At 41.7% G+C, this 22,655-nt stretch overlaps 1 protein-coding gene across 9 annotated transcripts in view; it reads right to left on the bottom strand.

Moving 5' to 3' along the window:
- The window catches only part of LOC115432781 (CSC1-like protein 2), a 32,619-nt gene extending 11,352 nt beyond the window's left edge, over positions 1–21,267 (bottom strand). For 3 of the 9 annotated variants that reach the window (XM_030153820.1, XM_030153975.1, XM_030154050.1), the window contains exons 1-9: positions 21,018–21,267; positions 11,245–11,463; positions 5,954–6,033; positions 4,566–4,604; positions 3,795–3,885; positions 3,011–3,048; positions 2,692–2,834; positions 1,245–1,307; positions 918–969 (exon numbers count right to left, since the gene is read on the bottom strand). In XM_030153820.1, coding sequence (XP_030009680.1) covers positions 918–969; positions 1,245–1,307; positions 2,692–2,834; positions 3,011–3,048; positions 3,795–3,885; positions 4,566–4,604; positions 5,954–6,033; positions 11,245–11,436 — 698 coding nt within the window. In that variant the 5' untranslated portion in view covers positions 11,437–11,463; positions 21,018–21,267. The other 6 variants (XM_030154214.1, XM_030154295.1, XM_030153901.1 and 3 more) reach the window with 5 other exon arrangements.
- Positions 21,268–22,655: the final 1,388 nt, after the last annotated feature.

Genomic DNA, 22,655 nt, shown 5'->3' with positions numbered 1-22,655 from the left:
TCAAGGTCAAAGGTCATCGCACCAAATGAAAGTCCATATGTGGTTTCCTATCTATTGCCAATAATAATTATGTCAATATTTTCAAGTGTTCTCAAGTTATAGCACTTTGAAACAGGGATGGGGATTTTTAAAATTTTCAAAATTCATAAAAAAATTCAAATATCAATATTTCCCAATTCTTTGACGAAACTTGGTCAACCTTACCCCAAAGATGTTCCCCAACAAATATCAAGTCATTCTGACGGACGGTTTTGGAGACAAAGCTTCTTGAAAAATTGTTTATGGACAGACGATGGACAACAGATGGACGACAACTGATACCAGTAGACCACTGGACCCCCATTGGACCCTCTCGGGCCGTTGGACACACCAAACACTGATAGGTTCTACATTTCCTGTGACACCTGAACACAACACACGTGTTCATGACTACAGGTTTAGCAGGTTAGCTAACGAGCTAACACATGACCAGGTTGACAGTGCACACACAGAAACACACTGCATTACTTTTTCACAAGTTGGAAAAACAATGAACAAAAATGATCAAAAATGATAAACTTTTAAAAACAACAAGATTGATCAAAATAATCAAGAAAATGAAAAAAAAAAAATTATGAAAGTAATGAACAAATGTTTGACCCAGTAAAGCCGGTTCTGTGGTCCAGTAAGACACCAGAACCAGCCGAATCTAGTCCTGGTTAATGAAGAGGTCATTAATGTTAAATAAAGTTAAAACCAGATCCAGACCAGTAGAACCTGAAGACCTTGTCCTACCTGCTTCTACTAGACCAGATCTGATCTCTAGACCAGATCTGATCTCTGAACCGTGGATCACAGTTGGTTGAATGTGTGTCATAATGCAGGTACAAATAAAGTCACGTGACCCGACCTGTGGCAGTGCATTTGAGGACACTCACCCTGACTTCAGGTTCGCTATGGTGGTGCGTCCAAAGCTGTAGGCGTTGTTTTCTGAAAAACAGGAAACACTCATCAGCAGCAAATCACAAACAGGAGGTATATCTTTAAAAATGTATCTGACGTTTAACACAACACAATGGATTAAAACAGGACATGTCACATTAACCCTTTCACCCCCAGGTCGTTAGCTGATTCAACAGAGCTCACGACTAGAAATGACAGGGTTAATTCACCTGCGTAGGTTCTATACTATCTGGATCCAGATCCTGGTGGTCTACCATCTGACACATCTAAGTCTACAGGACCAACGACATCTGATCCTTTACCTTCTTTGGAAGGAGGTCCAGGAGCTTCGTGGTTTAGGAACGCATCAACACTGAGAATACGGACTAAAACCAATGAGACAGAGGTAGAGACACTGAGACACACAGACACACCTGGACACACCTAAATACACCTGGACAGACACCTGGACACCAGTTTTTACCGGTATAACAATAAACCGCAGTAAAATTCCCAACAGTTAGTATTACTGTTTAAATTCTAATTATCATTAAAACCAGCCTCAATTGAAAACTCATGGTGATACTGCTCATTTCCTGGAGAAGCAGCAGCAGCACTCCAGGCGATCATGCGCAGTTTGCAATGTTTGGCCTGTGAAAACACGGCTGAAGGCAGCCACACGGACAGCACTCTGGAGATCGGGCTCCCGCACGGACCCAGTCCGCTCATTGTGACATTATGAATGATTTGACATGGAAAATGGTCAAACAAGCTTCACTATGACCTGTCTAACTACTTTTTTTTCCCACTTAAAAAAACACTCACGAATCAATAAGGAATCGGATTGGTAAGCAGAATCAACAATGGCACTGATATTGATAAAATCCTATGAATTTCCACCCCTAGTGCAGATATTTCTTATGGCCAAAAGGTGCCATCTTTAATGCACATGTGTATGTTTGATGTTTACATGTTAATATTTTAATATTTCTGCCAACAGAAAGTACATTGTGCATGTTATTTTATTTGTTGTTGTTTTTGTTTTTTTTTTCAAAATGCAACTTGGTTAAATTATTGCACTACTTTTTGAACATTTTGAGCACATTTCAACAATACTGCGATACAAATGATATCCATGATAATTTTGGTCACAATAACCTCAATAATCTCTACTGGACACACCTTAATACACCTGGACAGACACCTGGACACATCTCAACACACCTCAATACACCTGGGCAGACACCTGGACACATGTAAATAGACACATGAACACACCTGGACACACCTTAATACACCTGAACAAACACCTGAAGACAACTGGAGACACCTGAACACACCTAGACAGATACCTGGATATACCTAAATACATCTGGACAGATACCTGGATACACCTAAATACACCTGAACAAACACCTGAAGACAACTGGAGACACCTGAACACACCTAAATACACCTGGACAGATACCTGGATACACCTAAATACACCTGAACAAACAAATGAAGACAACTGGAGACACCTGAACAAACATCTGGACACACCTAAATACACCTCAAGACGCCTTGACACAAGTGAAAGACACCTATGGACCTGAACTCGGGTGATCTATCATCTAATCTAACATGTCCTTGTCTTCACAGACAAATTTTGGAAGCTTCCCTCTTCACGTGTCCTCCATCAGGTGGAACCTCATTGATCATCACACTCACATCGTTAGTATCATTACATTTCTGGCTGTTGATGATGACATCTGTAAGTACAGCTCTTACCCAACAGGTCTCCAGAAAAATTTATGGGCAAGACAATGCCAACGGAGAGGACGCCAACAACGACTAGTAGCCCGATGATGTGACGCTGGAAGGACAGGTAGTGGACGGCGTCCTCACCACACTTCTCCCGGATCTCCTCATCCCTGAGACAGAAGAAGACCATCGGTCAAACAGGACTGGGTCTGGGTCTGGGTCCGGGTCCAGCCCCAGCCCCAAACCCAGGCCCTGGTCCAGGTCAAGGTCAGGTTCCAGACCAGGGTCTGGGTCTGACTCAACCCATTGAATGATCCAGCTGAAACCCTCATAGACTGATACTCACTTTATTCTGAAGATGGCTGTCAGCCACGAGCAGAATCCCTGAAATTACAAACAAAAACCAGTCAGTTCCACATCTGCAGCTTCATCTGATGGTGATGTGTGATGTCACACACTGAAGGTGTGAGCTCAGCTGAGTGGGTGGGGCTTTAAAGTGTGAGCTGCTCTGTGTTAAAGTGATTAGTGACGGATTAAATCCAAAGTGAAGTGGCTGATCTTCATCGACAGGAACATGACTCCACACATTTCATTGTAACTAAAACCACAACCAAACATCAGACCTTCACCTCACTGAACTGAACAATGTCTTAGAGAAGAGTGGATCAAAACTCCTCCACAGTGATAACACAGACTGAGTCAAACAGGAAACGATGCCTTCAAGTTCCTGCTGCTGAAGGTGGATCTGTAAACCATCGGACCAGGAGGTGGACATGGTTTTTATGTATGGGTAAATGTTTTTCTCATGACTGTCAGTGTTACTATGTAAATGACAGGAAGTGCATTTGTCTCTCCAACATTTTGTGGTAGAATCAGGACAATTTGTATTGACACACAAACTAACTAGAACTGTGAGTTACTATTTTACCATAATTCTCACTTGTATGTTTCATTAAATGACCGTATACATATTTCTTTTAATTCAATGGGTTTAGAGTTTGAAAAGCCTCACAATGTGTTTACTCTGTTTGGAAGAAGTGTGACTTTACTCCAACATAAGGCACCAGAGTGTCGACACAATGGTGACAATGATGAAGATGACGATTGGTTCATGAAGGTGAGTCTCTTACGTTGTCTCTTTGTTCGAAGTCGACAGAACTTGAAACCGATGTTAGCCGCTCGTATCGGTCCGGCGTCTCTGAGTGCATCGCCGAGGCAACGCTATAGACACACAGGCACACACACACACTGTTAGGCACAAGCAGAGTAACCTTTGACCCCTAAGGTGTCCTCTTAAAGGGACATGTTTTCAGAGCCAGTATTTTGTCTGGATTCGGCTCTGGACCTCATTTGATAACATCAAAGTGTGAATTCATCATAAACTTATTATAAACATTAAAAATAGAAATACTTTGACATTTTACAGCATTTTAGATATCCATGAAAATGAAAGTTAAAATGAACCTACATCGCATATATCTCAATTTATCTGTTTGATCATCCAACAATCAACAACCAACACTGATCTGTGTAATATAAATGAAATTGTCAATGTTTTACATCTGAAAATATGGTACAAAAATATTATAATCAAAATATTATTCCTATAAAAAATTAGTAAAAATATGATTAAAATAAATGAAATACTTATCACAGAGCTTTTGACTGAGTTGCTATAGGCAGACTCAGTCAGAGTCTGAGCTGCTGAGGCTCATGGTAACGTAGTTCTCTAAAGGCCAGAGGAAAAACTACAAGTACACACCAAACACTGATAGGTTCTACATTTCCTGTAACACCTGAACACAACACACACGTGTCCACGGCTACAGGTTTAGCAGGTTAGCTAACGAGCTAACACATGACCAGATCGACAGAGCACACACAGACACACACTGCGTTACCTTTTCACCGGTTCATAGTTTTCTCTTTCTCGTCTTCGGCTGAATTTATGTTAAAAATGAAACAGTGTCAGTTACAGTCAGCGATTAACAAACCAAGGGTAATTAGTGCCACGTTTAAGGACTGTACGGATTCAAAGAACTCAGAAAAAATGTGTTCACTGTCGTCTTATCACTGCCTCTTCTGAAGACTGGACATCTGTGATCAGAGCAGGTTTCAGATTACTATCTGATGAATAAGAACTGATTTTTTTGGTTGCTGAAGCTCAACTTGGATTGTATATTTTTTGGTTGAGTCAGTTTTGACTCAGTTAAACAGTGAAATAAACACAGATGAATGAAAACCAGTGAAGATGATGCAGTTAATATCTTCACTGTACTTTAACTTGTTCCTCTGAGTTGAACATGTTCTTTAAATTCACCAACGAAGGGTAAACTGAAGGCATCTGAACTGGACAGATATGAAAAGCATATGTTCATTATGTTACTGAAAAATGAGTCAAACTCATGATGAGAATAAAAACTGGTTGATTTCAACCTGATACTCATCGTAATTCAACAGAGCTGCATCATTTGTCAAAGTGAACTAATCATTGACATTTATAAGCCAAACCAGATGGTTTCCATATATTTCACTGATAAAAGAGCTGATGCCTCATTAAGAACAAGAATATTTGACCTGATTGTCAAAGATGAAGCTGTTTTACTCCTTAAAAACCTATTCAGACTCAATTCACTGATGTCAAATAAACTGAAGACCTGATTTATAAACAGAAAAACTGAACTATAGTCAAACACTTTATCAAAGTAACTTCATTCAATGGCTTTTTCCTTCTGAAAACATGATTATATTTTATGTTCATTGAGTTTTGTCTCTGTTTATCGTTGAGAATCTTCCACAAGTTTGACAAAAACTCAGACTATAAATTGTATGACTTAAAATAAACAATTTGTAATCACAGTCGTCCTCATTCTGCGTATTAAAACCAATCAACAGGTTGGACTTTTGAGTATTTCTAAAGGTTAACACATCACATTTCAGTGTCAGTATCACGCTGCACTAATAACCCTCCAAACACACAAAACGACAAACTGAAATGAAGAAACCAGTGATGTTAGTCAACCAATCACAGCACAGAACCCTGTTAATGAGAGCAGAGGAGGAAAAGGAGGAGGAAGATGTTAGAGGACAAACCAAACATGGAGGAAGCTGCAACGTACTATTCCCGTTCCTCCAGGTCGCTGAAACGCTTCTTCAGTCTTCAGGAAACAAATGAGACGACACGAGTTCAAATCATGTCCAACAACAACAAAATATTTCATCCACAGGTTTGGAGGAAAAAAAAGAACAATAACATAACGATACGATACGACTTAACCAGGAACCTCACCTGTCAGCATCGGTAACAAGAGCCAGACGACCATAGTCCCACGCCACCTTCCGCAGGATGGAGAAGACAAAGAGCAGCACCTGGAGGAAGAGGTAGTGTCATATTAGTCAAATGTTCAGTCCATTAAACCATTCAAACATCAAATCAGAAACATCCGATTGAAAATAATGAACATGAATTGACTCCTAACATCCTGATGCTTATATCCAGTTAATCATCAATTCACTGTTTCATCCATTTATGAAATCACACGCACAACGAAGCTGAATAAAAATAATTCACCTCAGATGAATTAAACCTTAAGCCTAAAAGTAATAGTAAACTCAGGACAGTCATGAAGTATTTTGAGCTGCATTACTTGGTTCTGATGAGGTTCAGTACTTTGTGAAAACAACACAAGGTTCTGAACACTGAAAAATCGTGTTCAGTGAACATGAACACGAGGAACATGACAGGTTTGAGGAGAGTGAATGGACCTTTAATAGGGTCGACCCATCTCCTCCAGCTGGAAACTGCACCATTGATTTTTCCAAAAGGTCAGTGAACATAACCTCAGGGAAAAACCCTCTGAAACTCCCACAATGCACCCTGTTAGAGCGGCGTTGTGCATGGTCTTCAGCTGGACTGGAGTCAGTTTAAAGGTTCAGTTTTAACCCCAGAGGCCGAGACACTGCTAAATATAAACTTCTGTCTGGTCTTAATCCTGCCCATGAAGAACTCATTCTCAGCTTTTGCTTCTTCTCAGAGGCATCAATGAAACCCACTCCATGAGGTTTGAGGAGCATAGCCCCACCCCCTGTTGCCTAATTGGTTCAACGGTTAAACATCTAGGCTACAGTCCACCAATCGACACAGGTTTGGCCTTTTGAGACTCAACAGGTCTCTGTGGACTGACGCTGTAGGACAGAACATGAAAGCATCACTCATATGAGACTAAGAATGGAAGATGGAATAAACAGGACAGAGGGATGAGGACAAAGAGACCAGAACGTCCCAGATCAGAGGGAGTATAAGAAGGGGGAGTTTTATCCAAACAAGGGGTTAATAACCAGTTATTAGGAGGAAAACACTGAAACAACTGGCAACGGAACAAAGATCCAAGCTGTAACACATATTGAACGACACAAGTTTATATGAAGGAGACACATCTACAGTTGTTTACAGAACCTGGCCCGGGTCTGAAGAAACAACATGAAGACACAAAGGACACAATGGTCCACACCATCACATCTCCAACCAGTCCTTGAACATGGGTCAGAGTTCAGTACTTTGGGTTTTGGATGTCTCTATGTTGTTTTTTAGGACCCAGAGGTGGCCATATGATTCCAACACCAGTCGATGGGGGGTGGGACCTTTCTGTGTGGAGTTTGCATGTTCTCCCCATGTCTGTGTGGGTTCTCTCCGGGTACTCCGGCTTCCTCCCACCATTCAAAGACATGCACTAATAGGTTAACTGGTTAATCTAAATTGCCCATAGGTGTGAATGTGAGAGTGATTGTTTGTCTCTGTATGTCAGCCCTGCGATGAACTGGCGACTTGTCCAGGGTCTACCCCGCCTTCACCCCTATGTAGCTGGGATAGGCTCCAAGCAACCCCCGTGACCCTAGTGAGGATAAAGCGGGTTCAGAAAATGAATGAATGAAAGGTGGCCATATTTGGAGAAAAGAGGCCCAGGAGTCAAAAGTGAGCTATTACTAAGTGCTAGCTGACTTGCTCTGTAAAATGGTAAACTTCAAAAACATTGTGTAACAAAGTCGTCTTATATCTTGTTAGTGGAACATGTTAAATAATACTACAGCGGAGCTGTCTGAGTTTTATTCAATGAACACAAGCTCTGAAAGTCTGATCCCACCGAAAGACTTAGAAAATGACACAGCTTCAATTAGACTGGGGATCTGATTAATGGAGGAAACATCTACAGGTAGACAGGTAGGGGGTGGGGCTAATTTTGAATCAATTTTCACGGGTTGTGATGTTGAAATCCTCCGAGTCAGTGTTTCCAGGTAACCATCGTCATGTGGGTGTCAGACTCCAGAATCTGACCATTATCTTTCAGAGCAGAGTTTCCTCAGGTCAGAAATTAGGGAAGAATAGGACTCGAACAGGTCACATGACAGAGGCGGCTAAAACAGCATCTGTACAGATTCAGGTCCAGATACAGGTCAGCTGTATTGATCCCCAAAGGAAATTCTTCTTCCATCTGCTGAAGAAAATAAAACATAAAACTAAAGATGTTCTCCCAGACTGAGGTGCTGTTCAGTCTGATGCAGCAGATGAATGAGGTGCTGAATTGTCCACTGCATGATGTTCTCCACTGTTCCCAGATCATCCAGTCTGTGTGTCCTTGTCCACTGCTCTACTGTCAGTGCAGCATTCCTCAAGACTTTTATGTTGTTTTTATCTGGTTGAATAAGACCTAATTTTCTTTAGTTTTAGTTGATTTCAGTGATTTTAGTTGATAGTTTTGGTTGAATTCAGTCACTACCATTGACTCATCTTATTTACAATTCAAACCATAATTCACTGTTTGGCTTCTTTAGCATTCAGTGAGGACCAGAAATCAGCCTTCTACATTTAGACGCCCCAATTGTTTGAAACAGTCGCTTTAAATCAGGGACGTCAAACTCATTTTAGTTCAGGTTGCACATGCAGCTCAATATGATCTCAAGCGCATCAGACCAGTAAAATAAAAGGCATAATAACCTAGAAATAATGACAGCTCCAAAAATGTGTCTTTGTTTTAGTGTAAAAAAGTAAGTTTAAACTAGACATTCACATTTCCTGAAGGAAATGTAATCCATGTGTTTGCCTCCAGCCGGATTTGTTGACTTGGGGCTAGGTGCGATGTAAAAGCAAAAAATAGCACCAAAGAAGGACCATTTATAAATAAAGAACTGCATATATTTGAATGACAGTTATGTTACTCCACATAGTATTTGTATGTACAACTTATTTATGACAAAAAATATTTGCTATAACTGCAACACCACAACAGGAAAGAGACAAAAAATATGGATCAGCTGAATTATTGACACTGTTTTTCAACACCTAAATTTACAAATCACAAAACAGCAGAAACAAAAAAACACAACTCATTGACTGGGGTTTCAAATTGGGAAAGCAACAAAAGAAACTGTACAAAAACCATGAAAAGGGGTCAACCCAATGACGGGCCCTTTAAGGGGTTCTAAAAGTAGACTCAAAATACAATTTACAATCACCCACTGAGTCTATCACAGAGAGAGATCAAACAAAAAGATGGGCCTTAAACAGGATTTAAAATGGGACTCAGTGGTCAGGATGGGGGGTGGGGCAAACTGAGGTGGGAGGGACAATGTCCTTTTAAAGACTTCAACTGACTAATTATAGCCAGGTGAGGAGAAACATGGCAGGTGCACCTGATAACCACTAATGACCTGTGGGACAAGATCCAACCAAGAAAGAAAACACCTGTGGTACCTGTGTCTGAAACAAATGTCACTGAAAACATGTGAATTCACAAAGTCAATTAATAGTTGACAGTAAGCCTATCTCTTGTCCACCCCTCTACCATGTGTCGTTGTGGAATTTTCTGGAAAAGTCAAAACACAGAGCCAATGAAAACCTGTTTATAAAAATTCCTCCTTATGGAGGAGACATGAGTGTCCACATTAAATTCATTAAAAAACCACCTCTCAAACAAACTGATGTCAATTCATAACTGTTTATCCTATCTCATCTGTATTAGTCTGTTATTTTACTGTATGTGGCCCGTGAACAAAAATTTGTTTTTAATCCTTGATTGTTAATGTCTTCTGTGTAAATTTTTAATTTTACAAATTCATCTTTTGGGCCCACAGGCCGCACGTTTAACACCTGTTTTAGGCAAACTAGATCCAGTGACACTTTCTGGTTCTTCTGTTTCAATTTCCAGACTAATGTGGACCAATAGTGGGGAAAAAAGTAACAACCACTTAAAGCTATACTGACCGATGTGGCATTTCTCACAGCACTTAGTAAAAATTTCAACATGAACAACCCGCCTCCCTCCAAAGCCCCTCCCACTTTCCCTTGCCTGAGCTCTGACGCTCTCCTCCTCTTACCTGATGTGCGCTGTGGAAGTCCGGTCCGCTTTGGCATGGCTGCAGACCCCTCCCTCAGTAATCAGATACATCATTCACCTGCCGCGGTTCCTGTTTCATCAGTAGACCCTGTATTTAAGGGTCTGGTCTGTGCAGCACTGGGTCAGTGTCTTCACTGCACCTCATCACCTGGGTGATGAGGTGCCTAGGCGATGGGCCTGTGCACTGTGAACGCGCAGGCTCCGCGAATTTTCCGTGGACATTTGAGGCTTCATAGTCCATACATTTATCACCCTACATTGTGTGACACCAAGTACATGTACCTGTATGAGTCTCGACGGTCATAAAAGCTGACCTTTGTGCAGACCTGTCTGTGGAGTCCAGTACACTCAACTTCCGGATTTTTATCTCCATCCTTCATTCACTGGACTTTGACAGCTGCAGTCGGAGTCTTCTGTTTGTTCCCCTTGGTTGTTGTTTCTGTTAATAAATCCGTTTTTTCCCTACCACATGTGCATTTCAGTCCTATCCATTCACATCCTAGGCAAGAGACTGTGGTCAGTGACAGGAGAAGCAGCGTGAGTGAAGTGTCAGATTCAGAGGTACCCATATCGGATGCGGGGACGGCGATAATGGATCAGATGCAGGACAGCGGTAATGGATGATTGACAGGAGGCTCAGCCAGGTTCGGCCAATTATTTCATTCAAACCGAATAAAATGATTGGACAGAATTTCATCAGAAATATAAGCAATATATGAAAATTAAACATTTTTGAGTTTCAATACCTGGTGGATTCTTTTTACAATTTAGTTTGACACACGCTTATTAGGAGTATTTTAAGATGACGAGAAAAGTGTAAAAATGCCACATCATATGGTATAGCTTTAAAGAAGACTACATGACAAGACAAATGATGATCTTAAGGTCATTAAACATCAGGATGTCGGTGGATCTGCGATATTCAGGGTGTAATTTGTTCATTTGGCCCACAACTGAGACCAAGATCAGACCATGACCAGGTGGTGACACTGGTCCAGGTTCTGGCTCTACTACAGTGACATTTAATGACCAGGTTCTGAAAACTAATAGTTAACATGACCCGGTTAATGGATGATTAACCACTGTAAAACATCTGCAGATTATTCAGTGTCTCCTGTAGCCAAAGGGAACGGGTGACTGTGGCACCGCCCCCCTGTACTTGTGTGTTACTGAGCATGTGCAGACTCACCAGGAAGCACATGAAGTCAAGTGCGAGCACGGTGGGGACGCCTCCGAAAGGCAGCCCCTGCAGCACCGTGCTCCGGATCCGAGCCGAGTAACAGTAGTCCTTAGAACCGCTCTGAGACGAGCAGTTGTCCTGACCGCTGCACGCCTGCCCGCTGCCGAATATCGCCATGGTAACGATCAGCACTGGGAGCATGCTCACTGCCGCATCTTCGCTGAGAATCTGAGGAAGGAGACAATGAAAAGAGGAAAGGATACAAGAAGACGAGGAGAGGACAGGTCAGAGACTGACCATATGACCAGATCTGTACCGTTTTACACATTTTTGGACCATTTTGACTGGCTATACATTAATACAACCCTTATATCCCAATTTTAATAATATGTATGTCGTAAGTCCATAATAACTATTAAAAAGACTGAATACATATTTAAATACATAAATGTCATAGCTGTATCCCTATAAACCATAAATGAAACAAAGATGCACAAAATCCTTTCAAACAACAGAAAACTTATTTATCACACTGGAAGAAGAATCCAAGGCACTCTCTTTCAACATTAAAATACCTTTATTATCATGGCATGGTCATATCTAGACCTAAAAAACTTCAACGCGTTTCAGCTTCAAGCCTTCATCAGGAAGTCAAACAGGAGCCTGAAAAACTGTAGGTTCCTATATAGTAGGGTCAAACCAATAGGAACCTGCCAGCTGGGCATGAAGGTAATGGCCTGCAGAGGGTGTCCACATGTAAAAGGCCAGCAGATGGTGTTACTGCAGGTCAAAATAGAAATATTTACAAGTATACATGAATAAAAAACAGTGCAAAATTTATATATTAAGATTAAACCAGTGTAAAGTCTTTAAAACAAGAAAGAGATAATACATTATAAGAAAACAGAAAAGTCCAACTCTTCATTCAGTCCAGGGGGTACAGTGGCTTAGAGTTTAAAAATCAAGAAAGCTTCTCGTTGGTTTAATGTCTTTTGCCTGTCCCCCTTTCTTAAGGAGAATGGAATGTGGTCGATGCCAATAGCTTGTAGTGTAGATGGGTTGCTGTTGTGGAGTTCCAGGTAGTGTTTTGCCATTGGGTAGTTTGTGTTTCCAGTTCTTATTACATATTTGTGTTCTGACAGTCTGTCCTGTAAACGTCTTTTTGTCCGGCGGATGTAGAACACTTTGCAGGTCGGACATTCCAGTCTGTAAATGAGGACTGTTGTTTTGCAGTTAATAAAATGATTGATTGTGTATTGTTCATGTGATGTAGAGTCCATGAAAGTTTTGGTCTGTATGACATTTGTACAGTGATTGCAGTGGCCGCATTTGTAGCTCCCTTTAGGTTTCTGACCCAGCCATGATGGTGGAGTTCTGGGTTGGAGATGGCTGTGGACCAGTTTGTCCTGCAGTGTAGGACATCTCCTAAAGGTGATGAGTGGAGGCTGTGGAAAAATTCGTCTGAGTTGTTCGTCGCTCTGAATGATGTCCCAGTTTTTATTAATTATTCTTTTGACTTGGTCCGCTTCTGTACTATATGCAGTGACAAATACTGTTCTGTTTTGTGTTTGTTTAGGGGGATTCCTTTCTAGTAAGGTGTGTCTGTCCAGATGTTTAGCTCTTGTGTAAGCTACTTGTAATGTGGCATTCTTGTAGCCCCTTGCCTGAAACCATGCAAACATCTCCCCCGATTTACTCACAAAATCTGCATCTTGGTCGCAGATTCTCCGCACCCTCTGAAATTGGCCATAAGGGATGTTTTCTTTAAGCCATTTGGGATGAAAGCTATTGGCATGTAGAACAGTGTTTCTGTCAGTGGGTTTTCTGAAAATGGATGTGTGTAACATCCCTAAATTGTCTTTATAAATAGTGAGGTCCAGAAAATTAATGATATCTTTACTGTAGTCCAATGACAACTTAATGTTTGGGTTAATGTTATTAAGGGAGCCATGGAAAGCTTTAAGTTCTGCCTCTGACCCTGACCAAAACAAGCATACATCATCAATGTAACGTCCCCACCAGACAATGTGCTTTAAAAAGCTGTTCTTTTCCTGATTAAACACAAAATCTTCCCATTTACCTAGGTAGAGTCCTGCATAAGATGGGGAATAGCAAGCACTCATTGCACATCCTTTCGTCTGTCTGAAAACCTTATCCATAAAAATGAATATATTATTGTTCAAAGTCCATTCTGTAAGAGTTAAAAGAAAATCATTAGGTGGCATTTCAGACTCAGGATGGTTTTTAAGGTAATGTTTAAGTGCTTCTAGCCCTTGTGTATGTTCTATGGTTGTATACAGTGATTCAACATCCAAGGTGGCTAGCAGTGACTCTGTGCCAATATTGTCCAGGTCTTTGATTTTTTTTGAGAACATCAGTAGTGTCTTGAACATAAGCAGGAAGTGAAGGTAAAAACAGTTGATTAAATAATCAATACATTTAGCCGCTGGCTCAGTAAGGCTATCATTGCCTGAAATAACAGGTCTACCTGGGGATTGGTCATATCCTTGTGAATTTTGGGAAGCATGGAAAAGGATGCCATTCTAGGGTTTTCATTGTAGAGGAATCCAATTCTGCTTCAGTTATCCACTCTTTTTCCTTGGCCTGTGTGAGCATTTCTTTAAGTTCAACTTTCAAGGCCTCAGTGGGATTATATAGACAAACACAAACGCCAAGCTCTCACTCACTGTCAGTTGCTGCATGCGCCCAACACAAATTCTTCGAAAGAATTACAGTCAAGATAATGCATGCACATACATATGACATAAGACATTATAAACACAGTACACAAGGTCACATGATGGAACTTTTTCAATGGATTCAGTTGTGGGAGGGGGACAGGAAGAGAGGAAGAATGTTGTGAGGCAGACGGAGGTGGGAGGGGAGGAGGGGGATGGATTAAATGCTTGTATGTGGCGAGTCCTTGAAAATTTTGATAATTTTTGATATCCACTCATTTTTCTAATTTCTAACACCAATTCAAATAACATGTCCATTGTGCCCATTTTGCAGGGAGACAGGATGTGCATCAAAATGAACTATTTACAACAGTGACGTCAAGTCTCTAAGGATGACAGATACTTATGAACAAATATATCTTTAATAAGACCATAAAAAGCGACACTACAACACAAGAGTAGTGTTTACCACCCAAAAACTACAAGTCTGGAAAATGAGGTCACTTCCTGTTGTGTCATAGACAGCAAACCCATCAGTGGAAGGAAACAGTGCGAATATGGAAGCAGAGCTCCAACTCTTTTACAAGAAAAAAAATATTCATCTGTCTGACTAGGTTGGAATTCTACCATCTGAAAATGGATACACAACTCAGAGCACCAATGCTCCAGGTCATAAAGGGTTAACATCAAACAACTGGACCTGGACCCTGGTGAGGCTCCTCATGGAAACCTCTGGACCTGCAGAGGGTTTACGAAACTTCCTGTTCTTCACCTCCTTCATGAGTCTGAACCAGAGACTCCAGAAAGATCACCTGACTATTTACATGAAGGCATGTTTCTGAGGCATCAGTGAAGTCATGTGACCATCACTTTTTCCATCTATTTAACATACATTGGCTTTAAAAAGTTCAGCAGTTGGAGGATACATGTGACCAGGATAGAACCAAGAAAAACACTGAGCCATCAGACCTCAAACCTCATCCTGGATCACACCATAGATCTGAAATCCATAGATCTGAAATCTGCTGGTCACCAGGCGTCAGGTGGTCCTGTGCGACGTTCACTGTCTCTTATATGAGTCCTTTGACATTCTCTGAGATTCAGAATGCCATAAAAACTCAACTCAAGCTCAACAACGTTACACCAGGGGGTAACTACATTTCCCAGCCTGCCTCAGAAACAGCTGTACCTCCCTGCTCTGTGACCCACTGCTCCTGTTGCCACGGAAACCCTGGCAGTGAAGTCTGACCCAGTTTTTACAGCTCGATGGTGGTCTGTTGGTAACCAACAGTGACGGCACTCTAACTAATGATGTCACTGTTACATCACATCACAGAACTCCGCCTCCATCCAAACAAAGAGACAAGATATCATCAGCATCACCATGGAAATGACACATTTAACATTCTCAATAATCAGACGTGTAAATCCTAGAAATCAGTTTGATCCAGTGACAGTGAGTGTAGGTCATGAAATCACTGAACTGAGATCAGTTTCTGTCTGATGTTTAGTGTCAGATGGAGGAAAGCAGTGACAGGAGCTGATCCCAGGTCTGCAGACAGTCTGGTTCCATCACGCATCACAGAATTCACAGATGGAGAGACGCAGCAGCGGTCATATGACATCACACACACTCCCTGCCTCTGTTGTCATGGTGCAGCATGACTCATCTGAAGGATGACTGGGACACAAGCTGCACAGAGCATCACACAGCACCTGAACACATCACACAGCACCTGAATGTATCACACACCATCAGAACTCACCACACAGCACCTAAATGCAGCTCCCAGCATCTGAATGCATCATGGAGTACTAGGATGCATCATAGAGCACATGAATGCATCACACATCACCTGAATGCATCTCACAGCTCCTGAACACATCACAGACACCAGAATGCGGAAGAGACCCCATGACATCTGAATGCAACACACAGCACCAGAATTTATCATAGAGCACTTGAGCACACTGCAGGATACCTGAATACATCACAAAAAGAGCACTAAATGCATCACAATAGACCACCCAAATGCACCACACAGTCAAACAGTGAGTAAATTCTGAATAAACTATCAGAAACCTTCCAGTGTGTGATCTGAATTTCCTGTGGACGTTAAATGTGTCTGTTTTTTTTCTTGGAGTGAACAGGTCTCAGATCAGTTGCATCATGCTGATCCCGGACAAACCACCATCTGTGAGCTGAAGATAAGACTCGTGAACATACACAACTTGTACATGTATGTAAACAGGCATCCATATGTGTAGGGTTCAATGACGTCACACAACTGACACTGGGTTTTCCTACTCTGTTAGTTGGTAGACTTGTAAATGTTTGTATAGTTCATCCATGTTGGATTTTTCCTTTCAGTGTTACAGATGATTTATGATTTTCGTGATGATTTATGATTTTCTGTCATGAACTCAGTTTTCTTTGTAAAATCTAAACCCTGTACCTGAATGTGTCACTGTGTCATTATCCAGTAAAAACAGACAAACTACATACACACGCACACACACACACACACACACATATACATATATACATCAATCACTGTGACTGAATGAAAGACCTGATGTGGCTTCAGGAGACCAACTGTTGTTTTTCCTGTCGTCTTTCCACTTGTGGTCATCTCAGTGGTTATCAGTTGACTGCACTCATCTTTCCATCTGTGACCTGAACCACCTCTGGAGCTACAACCAAACCATCAGCAGGCTTCGATGAGTTTTGGATCTGGGCTCTTATGGTTAATGTCATATTTAGGGACCATCTGACCCTGCTACTCCTGGATCAGGAGACACTAGAAGTGAAACAAATGTTCTACAACTATCTGGGACCAGACTGTGGACGTTTATCATCAACCACATGATTTATCTGTGTAAACCACACTCTTCACTGCCTGACATCGTCAATTCACTCAAACTCTGCAGGTTAAAGGCACTAAACCCAAACCCACATTAGATTAAAAGACAAACAAACCGTCTCATCAGGATCCAAACTCTGAAAGTCATTATAACCTGAACATCTCAGTCTGTCTGTAAATGTGAAAAATGTCACAAATAAAGAGTTAAAGACTGAACTCACTGCCTTTCACATCACTAAATCTGAGTCTTAAAAGAACAGTCATCCAAAATGAAAAAAAGAATCAGGAAATTGAGCGAAAATCAGCAAAGAAGACAAACAGACGACTCAAAAAACATGTTCCACAACCTGTTAAAAGCAGATGCAAAAACTGGACTGTCCTTCTGTGTCTTTGACATAGTAAAAGTAATAGCTTTTCGGTTTTGTCCCGTATGAACTTGTCTTCTGTTCTGAGATTTGTCCGTTTCTTATCATTGAATTAAACTGATCTGAGTTCAGTAAAACATGAACTTAGTGACATAAATGACATGAAGCAGAAGAAGTTCAAGGGATAACCTACTGATCTGCTGCTACGATGCGTTCAAGGCCTCTGTGTTGCTAAGTCTGTCAGACAGCGAGTTGTGCATCTGACTGATAAGAAGCCACTGTTAGACTGTGATCATCTGACCAGAGGCTCCCGTCAACACCAGTGCTGCCACCCGTCACCATCACTGTGGTTTCATTTACCCAAACAGTTTAAAGCCGCACACTGATCTTGTATCTCAAATGAGAAGGTCTCATAAATCTGATGTTCTACACCACATTCAACCTGTTGAACAATAACTCACTGTTCACTTCATTTACTGTCATTTGAAGTTTGGAAACCCACCATCCCATAACTGCTAACATCTGTTCTCTCGACCAACAATCGGCTATAAACTAAACTAATCTGAGGGTTCTGGTGGCCCAGGCCGATGTCCAGTTCAGATTCATACCAGTTTCCTTCAGTCGTATAATTATTAACTCATTGAACCCATTTACATTCACACTAAAACTCATATCATTATTTGGTTTGTGGAATTTTCATATTATTAGTGATCATGTAAACAGTGTAATCTGATGTGTTTTATCAGAAAACAGCAGTAATCTGATTATGAAAAATCCGATTAACACAAAAAGTGACACTCCAACACTCCGATGTCTTCATGCATGTATACCTGTTAATCTGATTTATTTCATTCTTTTACATCTGCACATGTGGAAAAACAATTAAATCATAGAAAACAGAAGTGATGTTGAAGACAATAACAGGCAGTTTGATTCTGCCATTACTACATTCATACGAACTGCAAAAGAAATACAATAATGGACTGAAACTTCTAAACCAGAGTTTATCGATTATCGTATTTCTGAAGTGCATGTAAATGCATCCGATCTGATTATTGCAATTACCTTATTACTAACAGTTACTGGATTGACATGGTCATGTAAACGGACTCAGGGAAATAAAATTTGTGGTTCATATGGTCTGGATTGAACCAGTTCCAGATGCAGCCCTTTGTCATTGTGTTCTTCTGTGTTTCCCAAAGACTGAACCTGAGGAATTTGAGCCACCATCGGGATCAACAGGGGTCAGTAAAGGCAGTGCTGCTTCACAGTCCACTCTCTGGTGTTGGATTTCACAGCATTGCCCACAAACAACAACAACAACCCAGAGGCTGAATTTAATGTCAGCACAAACAGGAAATGGGGCAGAAACAAATCCACCAGATCCAGGTTCACCAGGGACAGGTTTGGTAGAATAGAACCTGCACCAGCTCAGGCGCCATCTGAACTAGACTCCTCTCAGATCCAGTTGATGATCTCCTGCTCCACTGACCTGGTCAGAACCAGAACAGTGGTCCTACACCCTGACCCAGTCTCTGGAAACAAATCACGGGATAATGTGAATAGAACCTGTTCATTTTTAATCAAACGTCAGTGTCATATTTGGATCCTGATACGACTACAACCATATCTGTCAGAAGAGACAATTATTTGCATTGAATGCTAATGTAAAATTTAAAAAAAAAATCCTATTTGTCTTTAATTAATCATGAGACATGAATAGAATTAGTGAGATGTTCCACTCAGGTACAACGTCTGAATGAAGTACAACTGTGCCAGTTCTACATGAACAACAGAACAAGAAGAAGATGCTCAGATAATGTTATTAAAGAGCAGCGGTGGTTACATGACCCCCCCCCCATGACCCCCAGCAGCTTCTCGACTTGTGAACACCTAAGCATCATCATTTCCAGTCCTGTATCCTGAAGGTCACACGATACGACTCTACAAAGTGCCAGACTCAGACTCATCGCGGTCCAGGTCCGGCCTCATCTCCTCTGGACCCAAACCCAGATGGTTCTGGACCCCCACAGACCCACATCCACACCGAATCCTGCTCTGGTTCTGATCCGTCTCCTCTACAGTCCATGTGGTTTTGTTTATGTCAACGTTCGTCAACTCTTCCAGAATATGAAGAAAACCAGTCCATGTCAGGTTATCATTCCTCTGCTGTAGGAGATCCAATAGATGCCACTATGTGACCCCTTCTGGGCCTAGCGACCCTGTTTGTGAACCACATGGTTCATGGGTCTGCTCTGAAGTGTTGGTTTTATTGTATTTAACCTGCACAGGTTGGGTTCAGTGTAGAGTCAGTGTGAGTCCGTGATGTTTTGGTCCAGATTTTGAGCCTGATGTCCCCAGATGCTTTAGAGTTACATTAGAATTAAAAACATTTGGATTCATTGTAAAACTCTGTTGGACAAAGGAGGCCACAGTATATGAATGAATGAAACAGGTCAGTGTCACAGATGGATGTACAGTTAGGAACATGTGGACTAGTATTTACTTCACATACATATATGGACCACATATGGACCAAAATAATGCACAAATACAACACAAAGCATCATACATACACACACACTAAACACACACAAACCACAGCAAAATACAGGAAAACTGGAACAGCTCTGGATGGAACTGGACTGGATTAAAACTGATTCAGATCATGGACCAGATCAATCAGACCTAGTCCAGATTCAGTCTTTGTGGTTCAGGTTGATGCAGATCTGTCAATGTGAACATTTCCTGATGAGTGGATGTGGATAAATCTCCACACACAGAGGATGACTTTATGCAACATCATTAAAATCTAAATTTTATTCAGGTTCTGTGATAAATAAAAAGTAACTGAACAGTTTGATATTTGATCACATCAAAAGCTGAATTTAAAGGAAGAATAAAACTTACAAACTGACTGAAATGTCTCCAGTTTCATCTAAACATGAACTTCATTTCTGAAGCTACATCAGTTTATTTTTTTCTATTTATCATCAAACAATTAAAGCAGATTTAAACGTTTCATGTCTTCAATAGACCAATTCATCGAATAGGTTCTTTATTAAATTGTCTTCATTCTGTTCTTCAAATGTAAAGTTACTTTATTCGGTCTGAGGGTTTTGTTATTTTTTAAAATGTTTTGTCCCTGATCTTAAGGCCTGGTGGACCCAGACCTAGACCTGGACTCTGCTCAGTTTTATCCAGTTTAGCATCTAAATGTCATTAAACATCTCAGAGACAGAAGTGTTCCTTGTGAAAATATTAATATTTATCAGATTTTTTGCTAAAAAATGTGACTAAAACAGATGAGACGACGTGGATCTGATCTGGACCTGGATATGACGTTGGACCAGGATCGTACATGGACTTGGATCTGAAGATCAGGTCTAACTGTTTATTAAATGGATGCTGATGCTGGATCCATATGACATGTGACTGGTCTGACCTGGTTCCTGTTGGTCAAACCACCCCCCACCCCCGGCCCTGCTGCACCTGCAGTCCGGCCTCAGCATCCGGACGCCGCGTCCGACTGCGACCACGTCCCGACGGAGGCCGATGCCGTAAAAGCTGCGGCCCCGGACGGACGGGCGGACGGTCCGTGTGTCCTCTGCGCACACATTATGTAACACCCCCCCCACACACACACACACACACACACCCACACCCCCTTTTATCCTCCTCCCTTCTACAAACACCAGAGCCGTGCGGAGGCTGATGGATGCTGTCCGGCGGACCGGTCTCCGGAGCCCCGGCCCAGGCCGGCGGAGGCGCTGCGGCCGCGGCCTGCGGCCCCTCAGTAGATCATACAAAGCGGCTTTCGGAGTCCCGCAGGATGAAGCCGCGGCACCGATAAACCAATTAACATAAAGCTGTACCTGACCATCCGAAGATCCGCCGCCCAGTCCGATCCTCCGCACAAAACCAGCCGCCGACCACTCACTGCTCCCCCGCCGCCTGGGCCGCGTCCCACCGCGGCTCCGCCATCCGAGAAAAGGCTGATTCAGGCCCCACGAAACCGAAGAACTGCCGGTTCACACAGCCGATCCCGCCGCCAGAGCGTGTCCCTCCGCCGGCCGCACAGTGCGCTGCAAGCCGATGCTCCTCCGCCGGGTGTCGGTGCAAAATGGAGGCGGTATGTCTGGGACTGGAGAGGACGGGGGGGGGGGGGGGGGGGGGGGGGGGGGGGGGCCCGGCAGGGGGCGACATGGAGCCGGGGAACACTGGATCCAGGCCGCGGAAGAAAAAAGCAAAAAACAAAAAAACAACTTGTTTAAAAGAAATAAAACCTGGGATTAAAGAGTAAAACCAACACCAGCAATAAGAGGTTAATGTTTTATCAGATGTAATTTAATGAACAGATCTGTTTGACAATAATATGGATTAAACACAGGATTGGAAGAACGAATGGAAAACAGATGAACTATTAATTATGGCAAATAACATTTATGAACTGAAGTCACTGGGTTTTAAAGGTTTTGTTTTATCTGGTTTCACTGGTCGATAATTTAAAAAAAACAAAAAACGCCAGAATAAAAGTAGTGAAACTTTGCCCCGTTTAAGTCTCTAATAAATATAAATTCATTCCAAATGCTGGCTGGTTGCGAAATGTGAAATAGTGAGAATTAACGATAGAATGTGTATCAAATCTTTCTTCAGTGACCTCCGATCTAAAGTCAGTGAGTTCCACATTAAAACCAGTCAGTATTAGAGCCTGTTGAGGTGGCTTTTGTCTAGATCTACAGAAAACAGAGCATACTTCACAGAACCCTGCAAAGAAACACATGATCCATTAAGAACAAATCAAACTACATATGAACTAATCTTAGCTGACTAAATTTACCGACATAATGTACAATGTAAGGGATGAAACAAGCTTTAAATATTTAGGAGTTGTGTCATTTTCCCGTTTCAGGTACCGCTGCTCCTATCGTGTTAAATAAATAAATAAATTTTTTTTTTTTTTTTTTTTAAAAAGCAAATGTTTACCTTCAATGTACAGAACAGAAAAACATGCAAAAAGCACAAATCCAGAAGAATCATTGTGTTTTTGTTCCCACAGTTCTATGTTCCACAGCTCTATGTTCCCATGGCCAAGTCTGGTCCACGTCTGGTCAAGGTCTGACCCGTGTCCTGGCCGGCCCAGTTCTACTGAACCTGGGTCGTTTGTGGGAGACCGGGGCCGAGTGCACCCGGTTCTATCCAGCTCAGGTCTGAGACGCTTACATGTGTTTAATGGACTTAGATGGTGTTAAAGTAGGCTGGCCTAAATAGGTTCTGTTTAGACCCAAACCAGTACTAAACCAAGACCAGAACCACAGGTGTCGTATGTGTTGTTGCACCTAGATCATCTCTATGCCATTTATTTTTTCTCCACAGGATTTCTTCTTTTCTACATGTTTGTGTTTCATCCATTTAGGTTGAAATCAGATGCACAACGACATAAAATAAAGTAGAATTCAATCAAAACAATCAAATTTTATTTATATTATGCCAAATCATAACAAAAGTTATCT

The sequence above is a fragment of the Sphaeramia orbicularis genome, chromosome 1 (assembly GCF_902148855.1).
Source record: "Sphaeramia orbicularis chromosome 1, fSphaOr1.1, whole genome shotgun sequence".
NCBI classification, from domain to species: domain Eukaryota; kingdom Metazoa; phylum Chordata; class Actinopteri; order Kurtiformes; family Apogonidae; genus Sphaeramia; species Sphaeramia orbicularis.
Note: the sequence above shows the minus strand (reverse complement) of the source record. Positions and strands in the feature narration are given on the sequence as shown.